The sequence below is a fragment of the Drosophila bipectinata genome, chromosome XL (assembly GCF_030179905.1).
Source record: "Drosophila bipectinata strain 14024-0381.07 chromosome XL, DbipHiC1v2, whole genome shotgun sequence".
NCBI classification, from domain to species: Eukaryota; Metazoa; Arthropoda; class Insecta; order Diptera; family Drosophilidae; genus Drosophila; species Drosophila bipectinata.
In genome coordinates, this window is record NC_091734.1 from 13092659 (window position 1) to 13110285 (window position 17627).

At 49.7% G+C, this 17627-nt stretch overlaps 5 protein-coding genes across 5 annotated transcripts; 2 read left to right on the plus strand and 3 right to left on the minus strand.

The window, feature by feature from the left end:
- Positions 1-494: 494 nt before the first annotated feature.
- Pi4KIIIalpha (phosphatidylinositol 4-kinase III alpha) lies at positions 495-8730 on the minus strand. The gene is made up of 11 exons (XM_017239600.3): positions 8401-8730; positions 7966-8179; positions 6861-7907; positions 5546-6041; positions 4932-5490; positions 4468-4874; positions 2610-4408; positions 1640-2556; positions 1390-1578; positions 1082-1328; positions 495-1013 (listed from the first exon to the last, which is right to left on the minus strand). Exons 1-11 carry the CDS (start codon positions 8494-8496, stop codon positions 628-630), a joined length of 6357 nt encoding a protein of 2118 aa, XP_017095089.3. The 5' UTR covers positions 8497-8730; the 3' UTR covers positions 495-627.
- Positions 8731-8899: 169 nt separating this feature from the next.
- Positions 8900-9960, minus strand: LOC108124032 (uncharacterized). The gene is made up of 4 exons (XM_017239513.3): positions 9872-9960; positions 9749-9793; positions 9344-9644; positions 8900-9285 (listed from the first exon to the last, which is right to left on the minus strand). The coding sequence occupies exons 3-4, from the start codon at positions 9638-9640 to the stop codon at positions 9022-9024; spliced, it is 561 nt and encodes a 186-aa protein (XP_017095002.2). The 5' UTR covers positions 9641-9644; positions 9749-9793; positions 9872-9960; the 3' UTR covers positions 8900-9021.
- An 859-nt stretch (positions 9961-10819) lies between these two features.
- Positions 10820-13298, plus strand: brv3 (brivido-3). Its single transcript, XM_017239643.3, has 2 exons — positions 10820-11824; positions 11886-13298. Exons 1-2 carry the CDS (start codon positions 10895-10897, stop codon positions 13236-13238), a joined length of 2283 nt encoding a protein of 760 aa, XP_017095132.2. The 5' UTR covers positions 10820-10894; the 3' UTR covers positions 13239-13298.
- A 34-nt stretch (positions 13299-13332) lies between these two features.
- Positions 13333-15757, minus strand: Seipin (lipid droplet biogenesis associated protein seipin). Its single transcript, XM_017239644.3, has 3 exons — positions 14840-15757; positions 14292-14779; positions 13333-14232 (listed from the first exon to the last, which is right to left on the minus strand). The coding sequence occupies exons 1-3, from the start codon at positions 15121-15123 to the stop codon at positions 13814-13816; spliced, it is 1191 nt and encodes a 396-aa protein (XP_017095133.2). The 5' UTR covers positions 15124-15757; the 3' UTR covers positions 13333-13813.
- Positions 15743-17559, plus strand: Tsp3A (Tetraspanin 3A). The gene is given in 2 exon segments (XM_017239506.3): positions 15743-16374; positions 16452-17559. Coding segments are annotated over 2 exon segments (912 nt in total). The 5' UTR covers positions 15743-15959; the 3' UTR covers positions 16949-17559.
- Positions 17560-17627: the final 68 nt, after the last annotated feature.

Genomic DNA, 17627 nt, shown 5'->3' on the forward strand with positions numbered 1-17627 from the left:
TTGTTACCCGTATTGATAGTATTCCGCTTTGAAAATTGGCTGCTTTAATCTCAAATATCCCCTCTCGAATCTTCGATTTTTTAAATATTTTCGTTGGCAACTATCGATAATTTTGGTACATCACTAATGAAACCGATTAAAATACTTTTAAATTACCAGAAAATTTCCCTGAGAGCGTTGCCATACTGTTGTTTTCGATAACTTTTCAACAGTGCTGGAAAGTGCGCATGTAATCCCGCCAAACTAATTTCCCAATTGTTTTCAAATTTTTTAATCCAAGATAAATAAAACAAGCTTTTACCTTGGTATAACATATTGCCCTATAATTCATTTAATATTTATAAATATTTTATAACGTATGTATGCGTCGTAAAATCTTGGAAAAAGTTCAACATCTTATAAGTACGAAAAAAACAAACGATGAAAAAACACACACTGATAAATACCGACAAAGGATAGTTGAAAACAATAATACGGTTAGGGTAGCGGGAAGGATATATATATATATAATGTCTGAAGTTTTGGATCTTGGTGTTTCTTTTTTTTTTTGGCCAACAACAACGAACAAGAGGCGCCTGTATCTGTTTCTGTGTCTGGTTTTCTGGTTTCTGTATTTAGTTAGGAAGTTTAGTAGGGTATCTGATTCTGGTAGTACTGGATCATATCGTAGGTACGCGTGCGGAAGTTCTGATACGAGTTCCGGATAACAGCCAGCATATGGGCGGCCGCTTCCTTATTATTTTTGGTTGCCACAAATCGCTGTTTCAGCAAATTGATCGTCTGACCCCGGAAACAGGGTAATCCCGTGTCGAGCATCAAGGATACTAAAGAGACAATAGCATCTTGATAGGGTCGCACCGCCAGGAAGGCCTGGACGCACAGTTCACAGAACCATTTGAAGGCCGGCGAGTCCATTTTGCCGCCCATGATCATCACCATTTCGTCGGTGAGCTTCATGTCCGGCTCGAAGCCGATATTACCGCCCGGCGATGACTCGAACATGAAGCCGAAATCTATCGAGGATTAGGTCAGATATTGTATGATTTAAGGGCACCACCACCACCACCAACCCCTTACTCACCTATGTGTATGATGTGGCCATCCTTGTCGATCATAATGTTGCCGTTGTGACGATCCTTGATCTGGAGCAGATATCCAATCAGCGAGTAGGCGGCCATCGACTTGACAAAGTTGGCCCGGGCCGCTTGGAATTCCTTGGAGCTCTCATCGCCGTACTGGTGCTGGAAATACTCGGACAAGCCGCTGTCCGTTTGCCGGCCCAGCTGGTCGCGGGACTTGGCATTTGGCACACACTCGATGACGCCGCACTGGAATCAAGGATATAGACTCCTATAGACTCCACTTTCTAATTTGGATGCAGGGACTTACCCCGGGAGCGGTGGCCACCACACGGTAGGGGAACAGGAACAGATCCAATCCCACTTGCTGGAAGATGTTTTTGAAAATGGTGATGACCTGCAGGGCCAGCATATCCTGTCGCACATCGTCGCCCACCTTGAAGATGGCCGCCTGCCACGATTCCACTCCCAGCGTCATCTTGGCATCTTCCTGGGAGTTCTGTAATGGAATCTAGGATTAGGAAAGGCAAGAAATAAAGAAGAATGAGTTGAATCCTTACCGGGTTATTGGACACCTCCATGGCTCTCGTCTCTAGCTCGTTGATGCCGCACCTGTAGACCCGGAAACGGGCCAAGTACGGCGCCTTGGCGGCACTCTGCATGGGCGTGCCACTGCTGTAGTCGATGTCCAGGACCATGGCCTCCGGATTCGAGGGAAGATAGCAACCGCCTTGCACCTTGATCCGGCTCAGTGCCGCCAGGCAGGCGTTCTTCCGCTCAATGCCCTTGGGGAAGGAGCGTATCTCGCCCGATACCGCCGTGATCTTGCCAAAGAAGTCGAACTCCCGCTCGTAGAACCTCTTGGCCGCCCCCGAGAAGGAGGCGATAATACTTTGGGACAGCTGGTCCAGGGCCTCGTACAGGTTGGGATCGCGGTGCTGCTGGTCCTCGTCCATGTACATGTTCGTCTGCATGTTCCAGATCAGTTGGTGGGCCACGATCTGTGATCGGCGCGAGATGTTCTTGATGAACTCCACCACATAGCCCATGGTGTCGTGCCGGAGGGCCTGCACCAGTTGTGGGATGTACGGCAGCACCGATTCCGCCGGATAGGAGGACAGGGTCTTCACCGCGTACTGCGCCGTCAGCGGATGCGATGGATACTGACGCGAAAAGTAGGCCAGGGCCTGGATGGGCGTTACCGGCGACCAGGAGAGGATGTAGACCAGATCGGGGCTCTCCTGGAGCAGGTTCTTGGTGGTGCACAGGTACTTCAGCGCTTCGGGAATGTGACAGACGGCAATGGGATCGGAGCAGACCAGGCGGGACACCTCCTCGTCGATGATCTCGGCGTTCTTGATGCGCTGCGGCAGGAAAACGGCCAGCGAGGGATTGTAGCACCAGGCCAGGCGGGCGTAGTCCCGCCAAACGTTGGGCTTGTACGGCCGGTTACGCCACTCCGTGATCTGTTCCTCGCCTGCAAGGGATTGGGTCACAAAATGCAAGCAAGATAAGGGAATCGTAACTCACCCGGCACTACCAGATCCGGCAGACTGTTGGGATTATACCAGGTGATGAGGAACTCCAGCTCCACGGCCAGCAGCTCCAGGATGAGGTTGCGCTTCTTCATGTAGTCCTTGTCGTAGGAGTCCTTCTGGTACTGCAGCCGCTTGGAGCGATTCGATCGCTTGGAGAGGGTGGAGGTGGAGTGGGGAATGGTGTTGTACCAGCCGCTGCTGCTCCCACCGCCGGCCATGCCCACGCCCACCACATTGCCGCTGGCGCTCATCGACCGGGTGTAGTCCGTAATAATGCCACCGCCACTGATCAGGGAGGCCGTCTCCGGGTTCGTCTTAACGGCCAGCATTTGGGTGGAGCTCACCGAGGCGTTCGTCAGGTCATAGTCGCCCACCTCGGAGGTCACCAGATGCTTCTTCTCGCTGCGCATCGTCTGCCAGGACTTGAGCAGGATCAGGATGTCCTCCAGGAGCTGTTCCCGGCTCTGGTTCGGGCACGTTGGCGGGCCGCAGAAGTAGTCCAGGGCGTTGGAGTAGATGCGCTCCCGCAGGATGTTCCTGGCCAGGGACTTGGGTATGGTGTTGCCCTGGAGCAGCGACAGGCCGCACTGGAGGAGCTTGAAGCGACAGCCCACGGTGGAGACCTGTCGGTTCTGCCTGCTGCTCTTCAGGATGGGCAGGCAACGGTGGAGGAGGAGGCAGAACATCTCCACCTTGTCCCGGTTGCAGTACTTGGCCGTGTCCACCATCTCGGAGAGGAGCTGCAGCCAGATCAGGTGCGGGGTGATCAGGATCGGCTTGCTGACCAGCTTGCAGCCCTCGTAGGCGGCCAGGGGATTGGTGACCTCCGTCTCCCAGGCGAACAGGCCCATCCGCTTCTCGAACGTGGTCTGCCAGGCGCTGACCATCTCCTGGATGAAGCACAGCTCCAGATCCTGTCGCGCCGTCAGCACCCACTGCCAGCACTCCACGGCCGTTTCCATCGCCGATTCGGTGAAGAGCTCCAGCTGCGAGCTGGCCACCGCGTGGAGCAGTTTCCGGTCGATCTCCGAGCAGATAATGAGGTAGGCGGTGGCCCGCCACAGAGCGCCCCGATGTCGGGCGTCACTCTTCTCGGCACACGCCTCCCACACATCGCTGACCAGTCGCTCCGCCAGCCCGGCCTTGTCCTTCTCGCTCAGCACCGACAGCAGGCCGCTGATCTCGCCGGCGTACTTGCTCCGCAGGCACAGCACCGACACGAACCGCGGCGTATCCGAGTTGACGCAACTGGGCCGCTTGCTCAGCGTTCCCGGGTGGAGGGCACTACTGCTCACCACCGAATCGAAGGCCAGCGCCAGGCCGCTGTGATGCGCCAGCACCGGCGTGGGGATCTGGTTGGGATACTCCTGCAGATGCGACCTGGTGGAGCGCGGCGCCCACTTCATCGCCTCGTTCACAATGCCCTGGCAGCGGTCGGCAAAGTCCTTCAGGCGCAGCTCTCGCGCCGGCAGCGAGTCCATCAGCTGTAGGGTGTACGGCGTGGACACCACCCGCAAGGTGGGCGTCTCCTCGTTGGGATCCAGGCTGAGGGAGTAGGCCAGCAGCTGGAGGATGTCGAGCATGCACCAGAGCACGCGGCGATTCCACAACAAGTGCGGGAAGCGATCCACCAAGAAGGACAAGTACTGATCGGCCACCACCTGGATGGGCTTGTGGATGTGGTTGAAGTAGACCAGCAGTAGGGTGGCCTGCGACTCCAGCACCTTCTCGCGTATCTCGTCGTGGGCGTACAGAACGTTCCGGAACTTTTCAAAGACCTGATCGGCAACACTATAAAGGGAACTGGTCAGTGGAACCCACAAGGACTCTGAGAGGATCGGAAAACTCACCACTTGACACACTGCCAGATGCCGGTCTTGTCCCGTTGGAGCGCCGTGTCGCAGAGATAGCTCATGATGGGCTCCAGACTAGGCTCGTCCGCGTTCTCCACGCGCAGCATCTCCAGCCAGTAGACGCTTAGGAGGTAGGTGCACTGGGCGAAGGTCAGCTTGTTTATGGCGGTGGCCACGTTGTCCGTGGAGTGCTCCAGCAGGACGAGGATCTGGCTGCGCAGCTCGTTCACCGAGTCACTTTTGATGGCCAGCGTATAGTTGAGCTCCCGCATGTCCGACTTGTGGGCCGTCTGGGAGATCAGCAGCGGCGACTTGGCTGCGATCTGCTGGACACCCTGGTACCAATCCGCTGGCCACAGGCGGGCATTTGTGAAGCCCATCACCACGCAATAGGCCCAAAAGTCCTGCAAGGCCAAACAAGGTGATAAGAACCCTCAACTAGAAACTCATAGAGGCATTACCTTGAAGAGCTTGTGCAGCCGCTGGCGGGGATTCTTGATCGGTGGGAGGCGGCGCACCAGTACCGCAATCACCGGTATTAGCATGCCCAGATTACCAGCCCGGGAGCTGGCCTTCTGGGCGCCCGGAGTATTGTCGTAGCTGCGCTCGCCATCCAAACCGATCTGTACGAACAGCTCCAGCAGCTTACCCAGCAATTCCAGCATCTCCGAATCCCCCTGTATGTTGGCAGCGATATTGCCCAGGGCATTCACCACCGCATCCGAGACATGATGGAATTGCTTTCGGTGCTCCGGATCGGAGGTGTAGGCCAACGAGGCCGACTGCACGGTGACGCGCGAGAACATCTTCATGATCTCGTCAAAGACATGGGTCTCGCACTGCGAGATGATCATGCAGCCGAGCTGGTCCACGATCAAGGCGTTCTGTTCCGAGGGTACTTTGCAGAAGCGCTGAATGAAGAACTGCAGGATGTTCTGGGTGGTCTTGGAGGTGTCCTTCAGCGCCACAGCCACATGGCCCAGCATCACGATGATGTTCAGGCTGACCAGGTTCGATTCGCTGCGGATTATAGAAGGTTAGCACTGGATCTCTATAGATGGTAGGATTACACTACCTCTCGGACTTTTCAGCCGTAAACAGACGATTGGATACATTGGCCACCAGTGCCGGGACACAGAACTGATCCAGGGTGTGGGCTGCCCTCAGGGCAATCGATAGATTCTCAATGGCGGCATCCCGCAGTGCCTCGAAGGCCGCCTGACCACTTCGGCCCGTCGACGGCAGCTTCTGGTTCTCCCCGAAGATGTCCACCACGGCTCGCGAATCCGAGTGCTGGACCACGATCTTGAATGGGGTCAGCTCCTTCTCCTTCTTCTGCTGGGCGAGCGTTTGCATGGCGTGGGCGTGCAGCTTGCCGAGTATGGGACTGGGATCGACGAGGAAGTCGCGCAGGTACGAGATCGAGGTGCCGGCTATGTTGGGAAACTTCTGGGCCAGCTTGCCCAGTCCCTCCAGGCAGACCATCAGCAGCGGCATGTGATCCATCACGATCTTGTGGCTCAGCACCAGGTTGAGCTTCTGTGACAGTCGTCCGCACAGCTTGTCCGCCTCTGTTTTTGGGGGGATTTGATAGATAGAGTTGGATTAGTTAGTGAGATCTTTTGTGGAGGATCCAGATCGGAGGTGTATCATTCAGCGAACTGGGAACGAACTGGGGGGGAGAGCAGGAGGAATATCTGTTGCAGCATGCAGCGAACGTAGGCCAGGCAAATATAACAATACAATTATAATAATAATAATAATAATAATAATAATAATAATAATAATAATAATAACCACAAAAATCAAAAGTATTTTTTTTTTTTTAGAGAAAGAATCAACCACAGTACTCCAATCTGAAATATTTTTACAATTTTTTTTGAATGTGGTTAACCCTTAGAGGCGACCAATCAAGTGGGTGGAGGGTGTGGGGGGGGGGGATAAGGACGAATTAAAAAATACAACTCTGCTCTTGACCTTTCTTCAATAAAAATTGCAAGCCATTCTGCAGGGATGGCACATTATAGTCGACATCAACTGAACGAACGAACAACGTTCCGGGTTCCGGCCAAAAAAAAAAATAAAATAATTAAAAAAAAACTCAAAACTAAAAACTATAAGAAACTAAATTAAAAATTAAGGAAATAAATCAAGAAAGTGACGATCAAGAAAGAGAAAGAAGGAGGCATATGGTTTTCCATTTGGAGTATCCTTTCCAGTTGGAAGTCCCTCAACTATCCTCCTTCTCTTTCCGATTGGAAAACCCGATCCCCCTTCTCTCTCTTTCTTTATCGGAGCTGCTGCTTTTGCTTTTTGCTTTTGCTTTGCCGTTGTAGTAGCTTTGAGAGATCCGGTGAGGATGTGGTGGTGGCCCAAGGATCAACGCTTACCCGTCTCATCCCGTATGGCCCAAACGAGGAGGTCCACACAGGCCGCATTCGCCATCACGTTGACCTTGTACTTGTTCACCACAGCGATGCCGTTCTCCTCCCGCCGTTCGCGCTCCTGATCCTGCTGCTTGTTCTGCAGCTCCGTCTGCCCGTTGAGGAACAGACGCTTCACAAACTCCTGCACATCCTTGGTGAAGGGCGTGGGCAGGTCCACTTGGTGCTGCAACAGCTCTCGCAGCAGGGTGACCAAGACGAGGTTCAGCGTTTCCGAGAAACTCTTGTAGCAGTAGCCCTTGATCTGGTGCAGCGAGAAGATGTCGCTGGCCTGCTCGTCCAGGTGCTCCAGCGTGTCCTTGGTGAGGAGCTTCTTCGAAACGGCGAATATCGTCTGCAGGTGTTGGATGGGAAACGGCGGCACACGGTACAGGGGACGTGGGCCGCCCTTCGTCGGTGATTCGCAAACACGCATGTTCGGGAACTGGTTGAAGCTGGAGCCGTAGCGGGTGAAGAAATGGGTCCGCGGATCGTACGGCACGGAGAAGTAGCTATGCAGCGAGGGCTTGTGCTTGCTGGGATACCGCAACCTCGGATCATCTACGTTCTGGGCCTGGGCCAGGCTGCCGGACATGGAGCGCGGTATGATCGGTCGAAACTGGTGCGTGGCCAGGCGCTCGCTGCTGCTGAAGGAGCCGCCACAGGTGCCACTGGCACTGCTACTCGACCCAGAACCGTCTCGACTGCTGCCACGTTGGATGGGCAGCAGTTCCGGCGGGAATATGCGGCACAGCAGCGGCGGATCGTTGCCGGCATAGCGGCCCATGGAGCGGGCCAAACCGAAGAGCAGCGGCACCGTCGCCTTGCACAGGATGATCGGCGGTGGAGCCGAGCTGCTGTCCCGACTAGATTTCACAATATTGGCCAGGGCGCCCAACGTCTCCACCTGGTTCAGGATGATCTCCTCGCGGGATTCCGGGCATTTCGCTGCGATATCCGACAGCAGGGTGTTCAGGCAGAAGCTGAACTTCTCCGCCGAGGGAATCCGAACTCCTGAAAGGAAACAGAAAGGGAGTTAAGTGTGAATCGAGTAACTTATAGAGCTACTTACGTTCGATCTTGCTGCTCCGGGCATCATCGATCCAGACCGCCTTGGGCAAACACTTGGCCAGGCGGAGCAGATAGGGCACGATCTGTCCCTCGTGCTGGCAGCCACCTTCCAGGAAGTATATGCCCAGGGCTATCACTGCATCCTGCGCCCTAGTGTCCAGGCAAAAGACTCCGGCCGCATTCTCCTGCGGGCAATATCGGAATAGGGTCTGCACCTGGAGGATCAAGAAATGATGTCAGTTATTCCATGGATGACACATCTGTCCTGGCTTATTTGTGTCTGTTTTCGCAGTTCCCTTTTCGCCACCCCACCGCCGCCACACGCATGTCTGTTTTGTGGTCGCATTTCAAGGTCAGTGTGGGCAGTGAAAAGTCGATTTCCATGGCAATTTCCACCCCGGATATCCGGGATGTCACATGTGGCTTGGCTGTTTACCTTCTCCCATGGTGTGGGCTGTATCCCGGCCAAAACGCGGGCCAGGCAGAGCACCGTCCGCTGGTACGTGTACTTGTCCGAGGCGGTCATCGTCATAGCTCTTCCTCCTCCACTCCTCCACCTCTCCAGGGCTATCCCTCGCCGTTCTCCGCTTCCCAAGCTCTGTCGTTCGATTCGTTTTGGATCGCCGATGCGTTTAATTAATAATACTACCACTTGTTTTTAGCTAGGTGTCGTCATATTCGGGATATTCGAAATAAAAATCGTTTCGCAAATTGGATTTTTTTATTTTGTTGTCGGCCAGTGGGACCGTACTGCATGCAACAGCGATTCGTCAGCCGCAGTGTTACCGTAGATGGTTTCTCTGCCAAATACCAAAGATTTCCGTTACTTTTCGATTTCAAATTAAAACAAGAATTTATATTCACTTAAAATTTTTAATAAAAATAAAATATTTTTTCTGTAATCTATAATTTATATTTATTGAACGAAAAAAGAATTTCTTACTTGAATGCGTTTTATGTAACTTTTATAATTTTTTTTGTAAATTTAAAAATTTTAAAGCTCAACGAAGCTTGGGGGGGCCAAAATGTTTGTAACTAATAGAAATATAAGAATAAATTAAAGGAACAAGAACTCGACCGGCAATAGCAGCACGTCATGCAAGTTGTTAGGATCATCGTCATTGGAGCCTTCAGAGGAAGTGTCTGACATGTCATCATCATCGCACTCCGCCTTGGGTGGCTGGACGGGATTAGGGGCTTTGTTGGCTTGTTTTGGTTGTATCACTTGTGGAGCCTGTGTTTCCATGTCGTCTTTTAAGATTACAATCTTTCCTGCAGGGGACTTGGAGGAGTCTACCGATATAATTGTTTGAGTTGCTTTCTACAAGAGGTGAGGGATTGGTCAGATGGAGATGGACTACTCAGATGGATATACTCACCTGGACTTTCACCTGCATCTTTGCCTGGGCGACGGCAGCAGCCATAGCAGCAGCAGCACCGGAAGTGGAGCAGCCACTGGTCTCAGCTTGAGTTTCCTCTATCTTGGACATCATCTCCAAGTAACCCTGGCGGCCGGATCGGTTCGAGTTGGATAGGATACGGGGTGGTGGCAGATTCGCAATATATAATCCCACCTTGCTGCGGACATGCTCAAATCGGCGCACAGTCTCCTCCGTATGTAGGCTTCGGAAACTGTTTCCGGGAGTCTTCTTTCCTTGATTCTTCTTCTTATCCATTATCCTTCAATAAACAGTCAGGTGATCAGGTGAATATAGTATAGATATATATAGATATAATATAAATATAGTAAAAAATAAAGATTAATTAATTAAAAGAATAGTTACCGACTCAGACCCACAGCAAAAATATATAGTGGTTGTTTGTAATCCCTAAAAATTAAAAGAAAAAATAAAATAAATATAATAACAAAAAAAAAATATTGTACAATTTAATAATTTTGCTCTTACTTATGTACTTCCTACTGGGATTCGAACTGGAGAAGATGTAAGTATTCAAGTCCTACTTGTTTGACATATCCTTTTTGAAAGCCCACTAGATATCCCAGGCTACTATTTTACTATTATAAAACTCCATTAAAAGATCTATATCCTGCTTAATTTTCATACCATCTTTAAAAGTCATTCTGCATCAAAATCCTGATGCAAAATAATTTTCCGATATTTATATTATTATTATTATTATTATTTTCGATATTATTTTCCGATATCGGATTTTGATGCAGAATGACTTTTTTGGAAATGGGGTTTTGGCCCATATGGCCCAGTTGGATGTATATATCTTCCACAATTCTGCTCCGATTCTCAATCGGAATACCTTAAACGATTTCTGGATCGATTTCCCGTCATTCCCGTCAAAATCCTGATGCAAAATATTTTTTCTATTTTTTGTCCATTTTTCCTGATGGGTCCCCTTGGAAATGGGGTTTTGCCCCATATGGTCCAGATGGATGTCTATATCTTCCACAATTCTGCTCCGATTCTCAAGCGGAATACCTTAATCGATTCCTGGATGGATTTCCCGTCATTCTGCATCAAAATCCTGATGCAAAATATTTTTTCGATTTTTTGTCCATTTTTCCTGATGGGTCTCTTGAAAATGGGGTTTTGGCGCATATGGCCCAGTTGGATGTCTATATCTTCCCCAATTCTGCTCCGATTCTCAAGCGGAATACCTTAAACGATTTCTAGATGGATTTTCCGTCATTCTGCATCAAAATCCTGATGCAAAATATTTTTCAGATTTTTTGTCCATTTTTCTTGATGGGATCCCTGGATCTGCATTAAAGCCTCCGAATAAAAGGTTCAATCGATATTTTTCTCCTTTTCCGATGGATTATCTATCCAGGATTAAACCGAATAATGTTTAGATCGAATCTCAGAATAGCTACCCTTGCTTTACTCTCCTTTCAGACATCTATATTATAGATTCTATAAACTCCAAAAGTAGAAGTATACAGATATTCCGGAATAATGACGAAAAAAAAGTTACAAAGGGCGTACATCGCCTTGTTCCTTACCACGGTGGGGATAATGGTGGGCTGCATGGTCCTGATCGGGATCTATTCTGGCTACAAGCACGAGGAGGTCAAGTTCAAGACGATGCTGGCGAGCATGGTGATAGTGCTGCTTTTCCAGTACATCATCGGAGATCCATTGAAGTTCGTAGTCCTCTCCATAGACAGGGCCTTCTGGCCGCGAAAGATTTACTTGCCGAGCCCCATTGGAAAGGACGACGAAGAGGAGTACGACAGGCGGGAGTACCTGAAGATGCGTCTCAACATGGAGAGGCGGAACCTGGTGATAACCTCGCAGTACCGCAACTGGGCCCTCAACGAGCGCTACAAGCTGATTGCCGCCGATTTGCTGATCTACGGACAGTACTTCCTCTGCCTGATGGCCCTGGTGATGGTCACCCGGGACGAGACCCTCTACCACAACACCCGGATCATCAACGACCTGTTCTATTACAACCACACCGATTACTACGGCCTCAAGGAGATCTATCACATGAACCAGTTGTTCGACTTCATCGAAGCCACCTTGGTGGCGGCCTTCAATAAGAACTCCAGCATGGGCTCCAGTTGGGTGCATTCCGAGCAAACGGTGCTCATGGGCGTGATCCGGTTGCGGCAGGTGCGAGTGGTGGATCCGCGTCATGGCTGGGATGCGCCCCGATTCTCGGAGATGTACTACATGCCGGACTGGCAGCTGCCGTACCGGAAACTCCACTATGCCGACAAGTACTGGAGGATCTATGAGCCCTGGATTCCGATTACCGTCAGCTTCGAGTTCATCGATGGGCTGCTCATGAACTTCATGCACCATGGTTTTCTCAACAACTATCCGGAACTCATCGGATATGTCAGCTTGCTGGCCCGGAGTCAGGCGAATAGTATAAAGGTATCCCTGGGAAAGCCTACAAAAGGATTGATCTTTGAGGATTAATCCGTTCTCGTTTTAGGTCCTGGACTACCTCACGGAGTACAACTGGCTTACCCTGAACACCACCGCGGTCTTTATAGACTTCACCCTGTACAACGTGGACGCGAATCTCTTCAGCATCTGCACCCTGCGCGTGGAGAAGACCCCGTTCGGTGGCATTCTGCCCCACGTGGATGTGGAGAGCACGAAGCTGGTGGAGGAGGTGGATCAGATGCCCTACACCGGCCTCATGGCCCTGCTGGTCTACATTGTGGTGCTCATCCAGTTCTCCCAGATGCTGGCCATTAAGCTCTGGTACGAGCCCTATCTCCTGAAGATCATCTGGAACAAGCTGGATCTTGGGATATTCCTGTTGAATCTCCTGGTGGTGGTGCTGGTGGTGCTCCGCGAGGCTCTCGTCAAGGGCATGATGCAGCAGGTGGCCGGGGCCAGTAAGATGGAGTTCATAGACTTCCGGCGGCCCTCGAGGATGCATCAGTTGACGACGATAACGGTGGGATTCCTGATCTGCATCACGACGCTGCGACTGTGGCGGGTGTTGCAGTTCTCCAGTGTGTTCCAGCTCTTCACCCAGACCCTGTACCTGGCCTGGTCCGCCGTGGCCAGCACCTTCATGGTGATAGTGGTCTTCCTCATCGGATACTGCTTCGCCGTGGTCACCATCAATGGTAACAATAGCGGTAACTTTCACAGCTTCATCAAGAGCCTGGTGATGTGCATGTGCTTCACGTTCGGATTCAGCAGCCAGGTGAAGCCATCGGAGCTCTTCTACGGCGGCGAGGTTCTCGGCATCGTCCTGTACGGCATCCTGGCCTTCGTCATCGCCGTCCTCCTCATCAACGTCTTCGTGTCCCTCATCAACGACTACTTCAGCACGGCCAAGGCGATGCGGGACTCGGGCGAGAAGGAGCAGTGCATCAACTTCATACAGTTCCTCCATGTGGAGTTTCCCCGCATGTTCACCATCCTCCAGAATCTGCCCTTTTTCCGGAAGCACTACGTCCGCAACAACCGCACCGTCTCCGAGAATATCCGACGTAAGCTGGACGAAATGGACCGGAAACGATACATGGCTGCCAGGCAGCGTTCTGGATTCAGTATCGTGGAAAAGGAGCCGATCTTCCTGCAGAAAACCAAGTACATGGACAAGGGTGAGAAGATGATCAAAATGGGAAAGATTCTCAACGTCCAGCTGGAGCTGCTGGCCTTGTTGCTATTCGATAATGATGGGAAGGAGAACAAGAGTAAGGCAGAGAAGCATCCTCCACCCAAGGAAGATGATGACCAGCCCCAGGGGCCGGATCTTCGAAAGCGTCGTAATATCTTCAACTGGAGGAGGCAACGCAAGGAAAGGGATGAGGTCGACGTGTAGGTTTAGATTTCAATTAAAATTTTACGGTTAATGTTATGTTTTTAATAAAATCTTAGCAAATTTTTAATCAAATCTTAAAATAGGATATTTTTTTACACAATCTGAGGGGTTCTGATTACTTTTAAATATTCCCAAAGGTTCCATTAGTGTGTGGGGGTTATCTTATCCTACAAACTGGTGATTATAAGACTTTCAACTTCATTTTCAAACTTTATAAAATTTATGTGTTCAGTATTTATATTTAAAATATAAAAATAATGTCATAATGCCTTAAAAAGCGTAAATTTCTTATAGAAGAAAGCCCTGCTCTCAAGAAAGCCCTGCTTATATCTCCTTTTTTTAAAGCTCCTTCTCCTGTATAGTATGGGACTATGGCTATATACGTGGATATATATAACCGAAATACTTCAGATGGCAGCCGGAATAACTAACCTACGCCTCCTACGAATATCTGTATCTGGAATATAACCTATTTAGTCTTTGGCTCAAGCGTCACATGGGCGGTGGACTGAATCGGCTGTCTTCGGTGGTAATATATGATCCTGATCCGGATCATCTTAGCTAGATTCTACTTGTCAATGATCTGCGGTGGTCTTCTTTTTCGGGTGACGACGCCGCAGTGAGTCCTGATCCTTGGACTTTTCGGTATCGGACTTGGCCACCAGCAGATCATCGGCATCGGAATCGGCCAGAGGATCGACATGACCACCGCTCACGTCAACGATATCGGACTTGTCAGCGTCCGAGGCATAGGCAGACACCACGCCCAGATCGTCCAGGTCGTCGTGCAGGCTGCTGCTACTGCTGCTGCTCTTGATCTTCCTGCGACGGCCGGTGAGGATCACGCTGCCGGCGGCAGCGGTGGCGGAGGAGTGCAGCGTGTCCGTGAGCCGGTTGTACTTGATTTGCAGGCTGTGCAGCCAGCTGGCGTCGGACCAGTGGTACCAGCTGAGCAGAAAGATGACCAGTATAAAGAACAGATTGGTGCTAATGGCTGGAAGATGGAAAAAGGATTAGCAGTTCTCCAGGCGGTCGCTCTCGTCACCAACATACCCACTATGGCCGACAGGACGGGCCAGTTGAACATAATGTATCGCAAACCGGTAAAATCGGCCACTATATGCAGGGTCACCGTATAGAACTGGATCTTCTGTGACTGGATCTCCACATAGACATCCGTAATCGGGTGCTGGCGCTCCTCCAGATATCTCGAAAATATCTCCACCGGCACCTGCTGGAATTCCTCCTTCCATCCAAGCACATACAGTGGACTCAGGGCCCACGTAGAGATCATCCTGATAAGGGGGGAGCGGTAGCGCATCATGGCCGAGCGGCAGGAGTGACCACGCAGCATGGAGTCATAGTCACGCATCTCGGCACAGACCATGAACATGCCCAACTCCAGGTTCTGGGGCGATTCTGGCATATCAATGTTGACGATAACCTTGTAGGCCTGACCCACCATCAGCAGCTGTTGCTTCTTGGTCAGCGAAACATGGGCATGGGGAAAGGTACAGGGTGTACTGGTCTCCAAACAAGTTCTACAAGAGATTACAAGGATTTCAAAGGAGCTATAGGGATACCTTTTAGAGGATACTCACTTGAACTGCATGTGAACTGGACGGGTGTGGGAAATAGCCGGCATGTAGACATAGTAGAAGGCGGCATACATAAACACCGCCAGCCAGATGATGAGCACCACTGCAAAGGCGATGAGTCCCAGCCGGAGCACCAGCTCCCTTACAGTGCCCACCTTTTCGTCCGCCTTGCTACGCACTCGGTCGTACACGTTCCAGGCCAGATTGAGGCCCGGCCGGATGAAGAATCTCCTGGCCAGGCCCAGGGGATCCATGCAGAAGATTATGAAGCGCAGCAGAAAGTTCATGGCGTCGATGAAATGCAACTGAAATCGCCAATGGCAATTAAATAGGCTTGTTGCTGTAGGTTTTTTTGGTGCGATTGCCACTGCCGGTATCAACTGATTGCTTATCGATTCCTTATCCGACAATTGGAGTCCAACTACCACTGCCAGCTATCCGCACTGCTCTCCTTGCCGGCTATTTGATGCTCCCCCTATCGACTGTGGTGGGGCTGATTCATTAACGTTATATAGAGCGGATCCGTCCAGACGTTGTACCGGCTCAAAGGTCAGCCCCGAAATGATATTGCCGGGCAGTTTAATCGACTTGTTTAGAGCTTGTCGCTTCTGGATGATAGCGGAAGAATTGGACACTGGCCAGCAAACTAATGGGGATCTTCTGATGGAGATAGTGGAGATCCTCAGGGGTGGATCAGTAATAAATGGTCAGAAAATAAAGAAATATCTAAAGACAATTATTTTTTATATATTTAAGATTTATTAATTAAATACTTGAATTAAGAATAACATATATTTAATAATTTTGTCGCTATTTAAAGCTTATTTTTAAAAAGCTTGTAGTTCAGTGTTGAGTTCCCCCCAAAATCAGATAGTCTTAGAAAAACCCCGACGATTTCGTCGGCTGGTCACACTGCGATTTTCATTTTCCAACACTAGACCGTAAATATTTACACATTTTATCTTTGTTTCGTGAAATTTAAAAGTTGTCAAGTCAAAGCCTGCTTTCTCACTTAAAAAATCAAATCTAAAAACTTGAAACTTAAACTTTAAGTAAAGTACAACAACAACAACAACAAGACCAAGAAGCCATCCTGAAACTGACCAAAGGATTCCAGCCGGAGATGAGTAACTACAGGTATCAAGGAGGAGGCGGTAGCGGCGTCGTGATAGGAAGCCGTGGCTATAGCGGAATAGAACTGCACGAGATGCATCCTCTCCATAACTTCACATACGTGAGCGTCTGTGTCAAGTACATGATCTTCCTGCTGAACTTCATCTTCTGGCTCTTCGGCGGATTACTCCTGGGTATCGGCGTGTATGCGTTTAAGGACAAGTGGGAGGAAGCCAACGGCTGGGTACGTTTGGAGACCATCTATGATGTCATCTTTAACATTTCCCTGGTGATGATTATAACCGGAATCGTCATCTTCGTGGTGAGCCTGTCCGGCTGTTTGGGTGCACTGAGGGAGAACACCTGACTATTAAAGTTTTACTCATTCTGTTTGCTGCTCTTCTTCCTCATGGAAATGGCCATCGGTGAGTCACTGGCGTTATTCATTTTCTTACCCATTTACTCTTCAACTTTCTCTTTCGTTCATCTCGCATCTGTCCAGCCATCATCTGCTTTGTGTTTCCGCAATACATGAACACCTTCCTGGAGAAAAAGTTTGCCGACAAGATCATCCACTCGTATCGTGACGATCCAGATTTGCAGAACTTTATCGACTTTGCCCAACAGGAGTTCAAGTGCTGCGGCCTGAGCAATGCTGGCTACCAAGACTGGAGCAAGAATGAGTATTTCAACTGCTCGTCGCCGTCGGTGGAGAAGTGCGGTGTGCCCTACAGTTGCTGCATCAATGCCACCGACATCTCATCGGGCCTGGTGAACATCATGTGTGGCTATGGCGTCCAGGAGGCACCCGTTCCGGAGGCAAGGAAACGCATCTGGACCAGTGGCTGCATTGAGATTGTACGCGTCTGGGCCGAAAGAAATCTGTACTTAATTGCCGCTGTTGCTCTGGGAATCGCCCTCGTCCAGCTGCTGGTCATTTACTTGGCCAAGACCCTGGAGGGCCAGATTGAGCTCCAAAAACTGCGGTGGTCGGCGTGAGATCCGAGCCAGGCCGAATTCTTTGGGCCATACGATCGAACCTGATAGATTCTCATTAAGAATCTCTAGATGCTCACTTGACAGAAGACTGTCTTGAATTACTTACACCTTTATAAAGCTTTTCACTTAATCATTGTTCTTTTTAAGAAAGTGAGCATCTTAAATACTTTTTTCAAAACTTTGCTTGTTTTGTTATTAATAAGTCTTAGTTATTATGTTGTATAAGATTTTTGTTTCAAGATTACCAATATTTATATAAACGCACATACATAGACATGCTCATCTGACTGCCAAAATAATATATTTGGCTAGCTGCAAATATCTTATAAACCTCTAAATGTTATATACTCTATACATATTATATATACAATGTATCAAATAGGGCATATACTCAGACAGTGTATCATGAATCTGACTGCCTTCAGTCCAATGGTCCAAGTCCTGGTCCAAGAACCAGATTTCAAAATTCGTTTAGCGGATTTGAAGCATTTATTTAGGCATTTCTAGTGAAGGATGTAGAAATACAAGAGAATGAATAACCACAAATTTTAAATATTATTGAATGTATCTTGAGAACCCAACAAATATTTAGATTTTGTAATAAAAAATAAAAGACATACAAGGTGTGTTCAGAAAATATAATGAGTGCATTTTTTATTTATTTTTGGTTTGGGATAAA